Source organism: Marmota monax, unplaced genomic scaffold (assembly GCF_021218885.2).
Source record: "Marmota monax isolate L192 unplaced genomic scaffold, Marmota_monax_Labrador192_F-V1.1 WCK01_AAM20220418_F8-fsc00102, whole genome shotgun sequence".
In the NCBI taxonomy this organism is placed as follows: Eukaryota; Metazoa; Chordata; class Mammalia; order Rodentia; family Sciuridae; genus Marmota; species Marmota monax.
The window spans coordinates 2535105-2547776 of record NW_026692494.1 but is presented as its reverse complement, the minus strand read 5'-3'; the positions used below and the strand labels follow the sequence as shown (position 1 = coordinate 2547776).

At 47.9% G+C, this 12672-nt stretch overlaps 1 protein-coding gene across 2 annotated transcripts in view; it reads left to right on the top strand.

The window, feature by feature from the left end:
• The window catches only part of LOC124092388 (adhesion G protein-coupled receptor E4), a 29274-nt gene continuing 16602 nt past the window's right edge, over window positions 1-12672 (top strand). The window contains exons 1-8 of one of the 2 annotated variants that reach the window (XM_046443894.1): window positions 1-43; window positions 6674-6759; window positions 7290-7340; window positions 8262-8384; window positions 9197-9346; window positions 11154-11194; window positions 11668-11803; window positions 12122-12220. In XM_046443894.1, the coding sequence (XP_046299850.1) occupies window positions 6729-6759; window positions 7290-7340; window positions 8262-8384; window positions 9197-9346; window positions 11154-11194; window positions 11668-11803; window positions 12122-12220 (631 nt within the window). In that variant the 5' untranslated portion in view covers window positions 1-43; window positions 6674-6728. Of the gene's footprint in view, window positions 44-4990; window positions 5262-6673; window positions 6760-7289; window positions 7341-8261; window positions 8385-9196; window positions 9347-11153; window positions 11195-11667; window positions 11804-12121; window positions 12221-12672 lie in introns of those variants that run through there. The other variant, XM_058579168.1, reaches the window with a different exon arrangement.

Below are 12672 nucleotides of genomic sequence, written 5' to 3'. Positions count from 1 at the left end.
AGTTACCCGACGGGGTGAGAAGCAAGGACTTTCCATCTTTGAGGTAAGCAGGTCCTGGTTTAGTAACTTCCCATGGCAAGTAGATGATGTTCTGCTTGTGATCTTGGCTGGCTCTGGGAGGGTCAAGCAGGACTTCCACGCCGTGTACGTTAGCTCTTGAAAGTTGCTGCATGGGCCTCTTCCTCGTGTTCTCTCCTCCTGTTTGGTCAAGGAGTGTGGGTGTTGTTATGTGGCAATGGGGAGCTACTGGGGTGCTTTGGCACATTCAGGCGAGCTGTGCGTTCAGGGGCTTCAGGAGAGGTGAGACGACAAGACTGTAGGAAGAAGAGTCTAAAGCAAACGTGGCTTAGAGCCAATTTGTTGTTTAAATGAGGAAAGAGAGTTAAAAGCTCAGGTCTACTGAGGTCAGGTGAGGGATCCACAGCTTCCACACACCTTGCCCCATGTTGACACATCAGGACAATTAAATGCCAGGGTCACCTTGGAAGGCAGTGTCCTTTATTCATGGACAGAGGCATTTACAGGCCAAGCTCTTTGAACCAGCTGGGGAGGACCCCTGGAGGCGTGGCCGTAAGGTCTGGTGGGTCACACCAGCATTGCTACAAGAGGAAATAAAGGGACTGTAATTCTAAAGCATCACAGGCTGCAGGCAGTGAGGGTCATTCTCTGAGACTTGGTTCAGTTCTCTCTCTGTCTCTATCACGTAAATGAATTTTCTTTTTTTGGCTGTACTCAACCTTGAACCCAAGGGCTCCGGCATGCTGGACAAGCTTGCTACCACTGAGCGCCTCGCCCAGCCCCGTGTGATGGATTTTTTACGTGGGATCATGGCCCCGAATTTTTCCAGTTAGGCATATCATTAATGGCCTCAGCTGCTCTGACTTACATTGTCACCTCCTCCACATGAAAACACTAGCTTTAGTTAGATTGGTTTAGATGGGGACTGGGGAAAGAGCTGTCCACCTCTGGACAAGGGCTCTTCACATGGGAGTTTCAGACCCACAGCACATTCTAGAGTAGCTCTTTCGAAAGGAGGAGAAGCATGAATCCCAAAGAGCCAAGCAAGTGAGGGGCGGGGAGGCCCGCGGAAGTGCCCAGCCGACTCAGGGCCAGGACTCGGCCCCCAGGGTCCAGTCAGGCACTACTGTCCCAGGCAGAGTGCCAGCAGACGCCTCCTGGGTTCTGTGTTGGGAATCAGTGAGTGCAGACGTCTCCAGCCAGAGCCTGGGGTCTCCGGCTTTCCCTAGAGTCTCGGGTCAGCGTCTAGCCTAGGCGCCGGGACGTGTGCCCTCAGGGACACGGTCCTGCCTGAGCTCTGGAACTCCAGCAGACTTCATCCGAGTCTTAGCTTGGTGTTTCCTAGCAGAGTGAACTTGAAGCAAGAGATGAGTTTCCTTAAACCTCAATTTCTTCACCTGGAGAGTGGGGAGATGATTAAGATCTCAATCATTAGTGGTTGTGAGATTTCAATGACAGAAAGCTCACCTTACTAAATACTTCGTAACTGAGCACTCAGTAAGGTGCTTGGCCCACAGTGGAGCTCTAGAAATGATTTCAGGAAGTGGTAATGGAAGAGCTGAGAGAAATATCTGTAGCAAACTTTGACTGACACACAGGATTCTAACACACAAGATGCTGCTGATTTATGGCGCATCAAGAACCAGGGATTCCAGCTGGGCTTGGTGGCATGATCGGGAGGCCGAGGCTGGAGGTGGCAAGTTTGAGGCCAGCCTGGATGACTTAGTGAGATCCTGTTTCAAAAAAAAAAAACCAAAAACAACATTAAGAAAAGGGGTGGAGATGTGACTCAGTGGTAGAGGATTTGCCAGCATGCATGAGGCCCTGGGTTCCATCCCTGGAACTGCAAAATAAATAAATAAATAAGAGGTTCCACGGGGGCCTCCTCAGACCATGACTTTGTTCTGTGGGGACTTCATAGGACCCTTGTTAATTCTCATTACCACTACCAGTGAGTAAGGGATCCGTCTTTAGCGTGAAAGTTGTGGCTGTAATTAGAGTCATGGAAGGTGTATGAGACACATGACCATCACCACCACCCTTATCACTGTCACCATCACCACCATCACCCTCACCACTACCATCACCGCCATTACCATAATCACCACCATTACCACCAACACCATCACAACCATCACTACCTTCACCATCACCATCACCATCATCACCATCACCATCATCACCATCACCATCACCTGCTGGAGTCCTGCCCCAGCGGGATCCAGGGGGTCCTGAAGGATGAGTGGTGTTGGCGCAAGGGATGAGACAAGGAGTCATCCTGTTGGAGAATCTCCAGAGAGAAAGCTCTAAAACTGCTTTCTCTGAGTCTCTTTTTATTCTGCCTTTTCTCATCATTAAGGGTACAGAATCATTAATAAAATGTGTCATCAATTTACAATTTTCAGATTTTCCCAGGATGTAACATTTCCTTGTTTAACAGATGTAAACTACGTAACCAGACCCTATGTCTCCAACCTGTCATTAACCTTTAAGTTTAAAGCACACCTGTACTTTATTTCTAAGATCCCATCTAAAGTCTCCTTATAACAATCTTATAATATATTCTAGGTGCCTACATTTATTTTCATAAAACTGGTTGAGCTACTTTCTCAGAGAGTTTCTTTGTTCTTTAGTGAAAGTACAGCAGTTCTTAAATATTTCTAATCTTTAACTAAGGGCAGGCTCTGTATGTCAATCCCCCTGCTACTAACATTAACTGTGCTTATCATAAATCCCTGGGGAGGGTAAAGGAGGGTCTATTAGAAGGGAAGTATATTTTTTATTAGCCTTTTCTCCCCTGGATGAATACCATAACCCATCCTTAATCAAATAGGCTATATATGGTGGGCTTCATACAATAGGCATAATAACTATCTGCTTAGGCTTTTTAAGAGACTGAAGATAGGAGCTTGGTTTCTTAGTTGATATAATCAATTGTGGTGCCTAAAGTTCCTGTAGCTTTTCCCAGAATGATTGTTGATATTTTTCTATTTTGTCCTCAATGTCCTGAGAGATAGTAAAACAGCCTTTTAAATCATGAACCACCTGTTATATTTTTGGCCACCTAGAATTTAATTTGGTTTAGCAGTAAGTATACTCATGCCTTCTGTTAGGTTTATGAGTATAAAATAAAAAGTCCCAATTACATAAAAAAGGGTCTCATGGTTTTGGTTTCCCACAAGTGCAGTCTTGCCAAACACTTTCATCCTCACTGTGACCTTGTCAAGACAGAGGGAGGGGGACCGCCTTCACCAATACCCATCACCACCATCACCACCACCATCATCACCTTCACCACCACCATCACCATCACCCCCACCATCACCATCACCCCCACCATCACCATAATCACCACCATTAAGACCATCACTATCATCATCATAATCACCACCATCACCACCAATACCACCATCGTCATGACCATCACCTTCATCACCACCACCACCACCACAAACATTATGTCACATCTGCCATCGCCATAGCCATGATTTCCCCCTCTACTACAACCCTCCCTATCACCTCACCATTGCCATTACTACTACATTCACCATCATCAGTGCTGTCACCATCAGGACCGTCACCACCACTGTCACCACCACCACCATCACTGTTCCGAGTCCTCTTCGGTCCTTGCCATGTGCAGGCAGGTGCTGCATGCTATGGAAGGTCATCTCACATGCAGTGAAGTCTGTTCTTCTTGGCTCCATTTTTCAGATGAGAAGCAAAGGCTAGGAGGCTGTTTTATCAGCTGCACTGATGTGACCAAAATACCCGACACGAACTATTTAGAGGGAAAGTTTATTTTGGTTCACAGTTTCTAAGGTTCTGTCCATGGTCTACCAACTCCGTTGCTCTGGGTCCAAGGTAAGGCCGACCGTCATGGCAGAAGGAGGAGGTAGAGGACAGCAGCTCAGGACGTGGCAACCAGGAAGCAGAGGGCTCTGCTCACCAGGGGAGAAATATAAAACCCCAAAGTCAAGCCCCAGTGACCCACCTCCCCCAGCCACACCCTACCTGCCTACAGGTACTGCCCAGTTAATGCGTCAGGGGATTAACCCAGGGATTAGGTCACACCTCTCACGACCTAGTCATTTCATTTCTGAAAATTCTTGCGTTGTCTCACACATGAGCCTTTGCGGGGGGACACCTCATATCTGAACCATAACAGAGGCAACATCACAACTTCAGGACCGCTCAACTGTAGCTGCAGACCTGGGGCTCAGGATCTCCTGTGTACTGATGTGTGAGGCCCTTGAACTGCCTGGGGCCAGCACCAGTGGGTGACGCTCTGGGAGACAACTGCTTTATCAACAGGCAGGCCCTGATGGATCCCAAACCCGGAGAGCACAGCAGAATGTGCCCATCCAAACAGGAGCAGGGAGGGGGGTACAGCAGCCAAGGGAAACCGTGTTTGAAACTCGTTCTGTTTCCTTTGCCGTGGAAACACTGAATGCTTTATTGCTAAGGCAATGCCCAAAATTTAGAATCACAGTTAATAAAAAGAAATATGAAGTCACTCAGTCCTCTCCCGTTAACATCCGTGATTGAAGTGTGCTATTCTCTATCGGGCTCTACGTCCTGTGCTGATCTCAGGTGCGTCCAGGGTGGTTCTGAGAGCCCGTGTGGCCCCGGTTCATGGTTTCCAGCCGTTGGCTCAGCCCTGACTCGAATGCTTCAGGTGGGGTCCCCTTCCACCTACTCAGCTCCGTCTCTGTCTCCGAGGGCGGCTTTACCGCTTCCACTCGGGTGGATTAGCAGGTTTGCACAGCACTTTGTCTTGGTGTATGCACCAGAACTTTTCTCCATTCACATGCTCTCAGGAGGGTGCTTTTTAAATTTTATAATGATACCCACTAGGCAAACACAATGCCTTTTCCCGCATTGTTCTTGGTGCTCTACGGTTGTACACACTGGCGGGATTTGTGGTTACATTTCCGCACCTGCACACCACATAACAGTACAATCTGGCCAGTATCACTCCTGTACCTCCCCCTTACTCCGCAAGTCCCTTTTCTCTACTCGTCTCCCTTAGATTTTCATGAGGTTCACCCCCCACAACTTCTTTTCTTTTCCTCTGCAGCTTCCATCTAGGAGAGGAGACCCTTGACTTCTGAATTCGGCTAATTTCATGTAATATATCGTGCTCAAGTTCCACCCATCCTCCTGCAAATGACATAATTTCATTCTTCTTTATGGCTGAATAAGATGCCTTTTAAAGTGTTGGAAGGCTCATTGGGAGTGAGGTAGAGCACTTCTACTATTCTGTCCTTTAGAAATGAATTTTTGAATATGAAAGACTTTCATTTGGTTCAAGAGGCAAAACAAATGGTGAAATATGAGTTTCCTGGATCCACAGCTCTTTCTCAATGGCAATTCTTTTGTGAATTTGCTTTGGGAGTACTTTATGCAAACACAGAAGCATAATATGCTATGCATTCAGTGCATTTGTTTGTACATGTGTGTGTGTGTGACGGTGCACAGAGCGTCACACATGCATAATCTCACTGTATACAGAATGCTAACATTTTTGCAAAATGGGGAGATATTTTTCCTGTTACATAAATGCATTATTAATACTTGTACACCTATTTCTAATCGTTTATAGTGTGCTGGCATTTCCTATTTCATCTCTCCTATTTTTCACAAATGTTAGCATGTAAACTGCCTTTTGGTAATTATTTACTTACTTAGTAGTATATTTCCATGATCATCTTCTGGAACCTTCTGAACATGTACGAATGTAGCAACAAAAGCATAGTGAACCCCGAGGACCCCTCACCAGCCCCAGCTGTGATCCGCTGTCGGCTGATCTTGCTTCCTTTTCATTCCCACTTGCTGCCTAAAACACTCATTCTATCTAATGATTTTTCAGGTAAATCCTGGTCATGTTTTTATTTCACCAGCAAATGTTTCAGCACGAGTCTCGGAAAGGTCAGGATTCTTTAAAAATACTCAATCATGCTTACAGCTTCTTTGGAGCAGCCACATGAATCCACAGATGAGGAAACCAGGGTGAATGTCCCCATGAAGAGGAACTCTTTTCCTGAATCTTGTTCATGACTAGCATGTGTTAATGTCCTTTAGTGGCTTCAGTGTGATATTTCCACCCCCGCAGACAGTGTGCACTGATCAGATCCAACCTCCTGTGACCTCCCTCTCCCCACCTGCAGCACCTGACCTCTAGTAGTCACTACCCTCAGGTCACTTTTTTAGCTTCCACCTAGGAGAGAAAATATGCGGCACTTGTCTTTCTGTGTCTGGCTCATTTCCCCCAGTTCCATTCATTTCTCTGCACATGTCAGGATTCCTTCCTCATTGGGGCTGTAAGATTGTGTGGTGCATATGGTCCATGTTTCTTCAACCATCACCCAGGGACTCCATACCTGAGCTATGGTGGACAGCGACATAGCAAGTGACAGCAATGGCGCCAGCTGCCTTCTGGGTGGGCCGTTCATTTCCTGTGGACGCAGACTCAGAAGCCATAGAGCTGGATCACATGCTAGATCTATTTTTAGTTTTTCGGGGGAACTTCCACACTGTTCTCCACATGGTTGTACTAATTACATTGCCACCAACAGTCTGTGACTTCTTTTTTCTGCACATGGTCACCCCTGTGACCCTCACAGTCTGGTTCTCTCGGGATTTCTCATTGCAGGAGCTCCTGCCTCCTCCCCAGAGACCCTCGATTGCTGCTCCCGGTCGCTGGTGCTATGGGAAGCAGGTGTCTGGCCCTGCTCTCAGGTGAGTGCCGCAGAAACCCTAGCTTTGTTTTCTCCTCTAAATGTGTCATTTCCCACCTCTAGCTGCACGTGCCTGTCGTGTTGTAACCTCACATTCTAAGTTCCTTGGTGGGATCCCCAGGGAGCCCTTCCAACAAATGGTTCTGGGGCAACTGCAAATCCAAAGGAGACCAAGCATCACAAGACCTTGACCAAAAGCTCACATTTTATGCAAAGAAAAATCCTCAAAATGAGTCACTGGTGAACATGCAAAACAGAAAGCTAAAATTATAGGGGAAAAAAACCTAAGAGATCTTCAGGACATAGAACTGTGCGAGGTGTCCTTAGGCTTGACCCAAAATGTGTTTTGTAAATGAAGGATTGATGAAGCAGTCTTCAAAATTTAGAATTTTGAAACACACGCTAGTCATGAACAAGATTCAGAAACCTGAGGCGGGGATAGCACATAGGCCAGGTATCAGGCAAAGCCATACGGTACCCGGAAAACCCCAGGGACCCCATCAGAACTAACCCCTCCTCTTTCTGTTCCAGCTGTCAGTGTCTTGCTGGCTTCATCAGGATCAGAGGCGCAGACTTCTAGAGGTGAGTTTATGGCCAAAGGCCAGGAGGAAGGAGATTGGGACCTGGAATGTGTGTATGGATGGGACCTTTACATTGGCCTTTCCAGCCAATATCGTGCACAGTTCTGGGGCATTAATGCACTCTCCTGCTGTGCAGCTGTCCCCCACCATCCATCTCCAGAACCTCTCATCTTCCCAACTGAACCTCTGTCCACTAACCGCTAGCTCCTCCTTCCCTTCCACACTTCACACTTTCTGACTCTATGAATTTGACTGCTCACGGGATCTGCTACGAGCAGAATCACACAATATTTGTCTGTTTGTGACTGGTTTATTTCACTCAGCATAATGTCCATGTTGGAGGGGTATTAGAAGGTCCTTCGTTTTTTTATGGCTGAGTACTATTCCACGGTATGAGTCTGCCACATTTATTTGTCCATTCATCCACCACGGAAAGTTGGGTGGCTTGTACCTTTTGGCTCTTGTAAATAATGCTGGTGTGAGCATGAATAGGCAAATCTCTTTGATATTTTGCTTTCAGCTCTTGTTGGATCATGTGGTAATTCTAAATTTTAGGGAACCCGCCAGAGTAGTTCTAGGGAGGCTACGCCATTTTGCATTGCTACCAGCAGTGCACAAGTATCCCGGTTTCTCCATATCCTCACTGATGCCAGTTTTTACTTTTTAAAATAATAACAAAGCTGAGTGTTTTTTACAGAACACCAGTGCTGGCGGTTGGCAGTGGCAGCGCTGGTGTTGGGGGCAGAAGTGGGAGGGGCGGGCGTTGTGAGCTCTCTACTCAGCAGTGAGATGGACACGCAAAAGCTTCCCAAGAGCACATTCTTCTGGCCAGCGCCTCTGGTCCATCATAGGTGGCCAGTGAGTGAGTACTTCCCAGATGAATGAATGACAAAGGAGTAATCAGATTCTGTGATCTCTGCAGATTCCTGCCCTCCCTGCCCTGAAACTGCTGTCTGCTACAACAGCACCCACTGTGTTTGCAGAAACGGGTTCAAGTACTCGTGGCTGGGGAGAATCTTCCACACATCCTACCTCAAGTGTGATGGTAAATGACTGTGAGGTTCCGTTCCCGCCACTCGTTAGTGATAGCTGTGCTGCTCCAGGCACAAACTCAGAGCCCATAAAAAACCCGGGGCTCCTCAGAAGACTGATGGGTGAGGACACTGTTTTCCAGGGGGACTTGTCCCCGAGTCCTTTTGATAGAGAGAGCAAGTGTCAGTCACTGGCCCAGGGCAGCTTCTGTCTGGGTCTCCCTGGGGTTTGGGGGCTCAGCTCTGGTCTGTCAGCAGAAAGATGGCGGGACACACAGGACCTAAGCCAGGACCCCCCTGGGCTGAAGCCTTTTCCAGCAGCGGGCACCCTCCCCCCGACTCCAGGTCCTTGCTGCTGGATGGGTTTTGAGTAGATTTCACAAACTGACGCTGCGTCACAAGCCTCACCCCCTTACTCCAGCGACTTGACATACTACTCTTCCGTTCCCCAAAGCTCCATATGCCCTGGGTCTCTTTCGGGACCTCCTAGTGCATCCCACCGTCATTTCCTTTATTCACGTGCCAGTGTCTCCTTGTTTGGTCGAGGTTCATGGTAGTTTTGGGGCTGAGCCGCTCCCCACCTTGCAGTCTTCCTGGTTACTCTTGCGTGATAGAATCGACTTTTCTCACTCTATAAAACACTTGCACATTTTTATAAATGTGCAACATTCTAAAGTCATCTTTATAATGTTGATTCATCCTTTTAAAGAACAAGAGATGTTATTTGGTGTTTGTAAACGATGTTGGGCAACTGAGATTCCTTGGGCAGGGAAAAAAATGATATAGTTCTTTGAGAATAAAAAACATATTTTCTCCTGATTCACAGATGCTGACGAGTGTAGGAGCGAGTTGGCAAAGTGCAAGGAAATGTTCTGTAGTAAAAAGATCGGGTATTACCTCTGCGTCTGTGTGGTTCAACGCTCTTTCTTCCACTGGCTCTCTGGTCCCTCTGATACTGAACATGCAGAATGTCATGGTGAGAATTCCCAAATGCTTTCTACCATGGAAAAGGAGAGAGAGAGTGTGTGTGTGTGTGTGTGTGTGTGTGTGTGTGTGCGCGCGCGCGCGCGCATGTACATGTGCTCCTGTAACAGCTCAGGCCAGGGCAAGAGCTTAGAGCCCTCTCCTAACTCATCCGCATCCCTTTGTTGACCCTGATGATCTTTCACAAGGAGATGTCCCCAAGCCCAGGGGCAGCAGTCAACCATTTTCATGTGGACGCTTTACAAATTTATGTCTCTAATGTGGGTCTCATTCCCAAGCTTCCAAACAGGACATCTCCAGTTGTATTCTAAACGTCTCCATTTCTTTGCCTCTCACTGATCTTAAATTCTATTCCTATTTCTGTCTGTCTGTCTGTATACCACACCTTCTTGTGAGCTTGCATTGCACTCTGAATCCCGTCAATGCCAAGGATGGCTCTAAACTTCCCCTCATTTGTGGCTTCTTTCTCCAAAAAGAAGCAATTCACCTCTTGGTGCCCCCAACGTAGTCACTTGTTCAGTCCTCGTATAATTCTATGTCTTGAGATCCGCTGACTGCACTTCAGTGGTGACTCCTTTATGTATGGAATTTGACCAAAATGAATAATCTGTAAATGGGAATAGCAACAGAGTATACTGTGTGAGTGATGTGTCGAGGCATAACAAGTTACCCCCAAATGCAGTCACTTAAAACTGTACAGAAATGGATTGCTTCGTAGTTTCTGTGGGTCAGGAGCCCAACAGGGCTTAGCTGGGTCCTCTGTATCCAGGTGTCTCACAGCTGCAATGAAGAAATCACCCAGGCCACGGTGTCATCTGAAGACTAGGCCGGGGCAGGGCCTGCGTCTAAGCTCACTCAGGTTGTTGGCAGGATTCCGTTTCTTAAAGGATGTTGCTGCAGCTCTCAGCTCCTCCCTGTGGTTTGTGGAGGGTGGCCCCCACTACCTGGAGACACGGGTTTCCCTTTCTTGTAGCAGGCGAGAACTTGAAGGAGCTAGAGTTTGGGTCTCTTATAACCTGGTCTCAGAAGGCACATCCTATATTTGTTCATCAGAATGGGTCCCCAGATCCAGTCCACAGTCAAGGGCAAGAGGTTTCACAGGACTTCTGACCCCCAGAACTGAGAGACGGTACAGTGGGTGGCACTACGTTACATGCAGCAGCCCTGGCAAATCAGCACACCCCACCTGCCCTTCCGGTGTTAATGCATGTGAAATACTCAGCAGTCCTAGGCACTCAGGAAGGCTCGATGAACATTGGGTCCTACCTTAGGTAGACCTGTTCTGGAACCTTCTGTTCCCTTAAATGAGACAGTGTATGTGAAGGAAACTTCTGTATGATGTGTAGGCAGCAGTTTCTGTTATTATTTGACACTGATTCCTTTGGGAAGCCTTTTCTCACCCCCCAAGGGATTGGGAGCTCTATAGTGTGCTCCCAAGTCTCCTCACCCTACTTAAGAGCATCGATTGCATCAACTTCATCGCTTACTTGTGATTATCTCCTTAATGACTTTCCTGCAGTCTGCAAGTTCCAAAGGGAGCACCGCGGGTCTCTTTGACTACACTGTATCCTTGTGGTTCAGCCTCATGCTGGGTTTTAAGTAGCTGCTCCATACATCTTGTTGATTGAATGATTGAACTGGAAGCCCCATCCTAGTTCCCTTTTAAAATTCTATTGCAGAACACATTTTGGACTTAGAGGAATGTCAGGAATAGGTGCAATTTGAGGCTGACTGGAAGCAGGGATGTGAGCCAGACGCTTTCTTCCATGTCCCAACTAATGGCTACTTTTGTTCCCCAGAGAACGAGGATGGAAACATGAACTCACAGCAGAACGTTTGGGTGAGTGAGGTGAAGTCTGGGTCTGGGTTAGTCTTACCATGCTCTTCTGCTCAAACCCTGCGGTGGCTCCCTGTGGCTTTCAGACAGAGTGGTTCTCACAGGGGCAAAGCTGCCCGCTGTCCCAGGGGCCTTTGGAATTCTCTGGAGGTACTTTTCATTGTCACAGTGTGAGGAGGTGGCCACCTAGTTGATGGAAACCAAGGATACTGCTCAACATCCAGGGCGCCTTGGGCAGTCTCCCCAAACCAGGAACTGTGCAGGTCCAGATGTCCTGAGAGATGAGAAGCTCTGGGACGGTCTATAGTGCCTCAGCTGCCATTGGAAGACCTTGGTCACGCAGGGGGGATGGCCCACGCCACCTCGAAGCAGAGCAGCAAACGTGGTTGCCTTGCTGGGCTCACCCAACCAGATGTAGCGTGTTCCTGATTTCTTAAGTTTTGTTGAGAGTCTGATTAGCTTTATTTCTTTAAAAGGAAGATCTGTCGAAAAATAAGAGCCAAAAGGATTTTGCAGAAAAGGCTACCATCCTACTTAAGCGTGTGGAACTGGAAATACTGAATAAGAATATTGATTCTCCAGGAAAGGGCGAAAACCCCCTGTTTGACCTAGGTAAGGAATACTAAGTGGACTCCTTATGGCCACCATAAAGGGCGTTGGGACCAGGCATAGTGAGTGCCCACGGATTATGGAATTGTTATCTCCCAGGGTGACAGACTGGCCACACAAACAGCCCATCATGAGTAGGGCTCTTCTTCCAAATATAAATTTGAGGGAAAAGGAAAAGAGAATAGACCAGCTCTCTGCCCATCCCCAGCCTTCCTTGGTACAGAGAAAAGTGCGTAAAAGGGAATCCCCCAAAGTAGGGCTTCTGCAGGCTTCTGAGCATGCGAGGTCAGCCCAGCGAGGTCACTTTCTTGCCGTTTCCAGTCTATGAAACCAAGAGGTGCAGGGAGGAGACTGTGCTGGAGGCTGGGAACAACACGATGGACCTCAACTGCACTGGCGCCTTCAAGGACACCACAAGAGGTACTGGGTCTGAAGCGCATCCTCCAGGCCCCGGATTCTGGGAGTTAACTCATTTCCAGGTGCCTGGCCGATGGGTGGGGGGACTCACAAAGTTTTCCAGTTGGGGGGGATCTGCATGGAGGATGAAGGGATCTCCCTGGACCACTGACCAGGCAATCTGGGGGATGACATCACTCGCATGAGGTCAGGACAGGGGTCCGCCCCCACGCTTCCTTGAGACCCCCGTGGGGCCACGAGCGGTTCCATGTGGTGGTCTGACAAGTTAGCTCCTGGCCGTGGAGGCTGCTTGTTGCCTCAACCTCTGTTTCTTTTGGGAAGTGTTTTATGAACACACTATTTAAAACAGACACCCAGTTTATCTCTGTCCTTACAGGTTGACCAAATTGTTCTGTAAAAGGACCCGACAGCAGATATTTTAGGCTTTTTGGGCCAGGAGATCTGTTTCATAACTA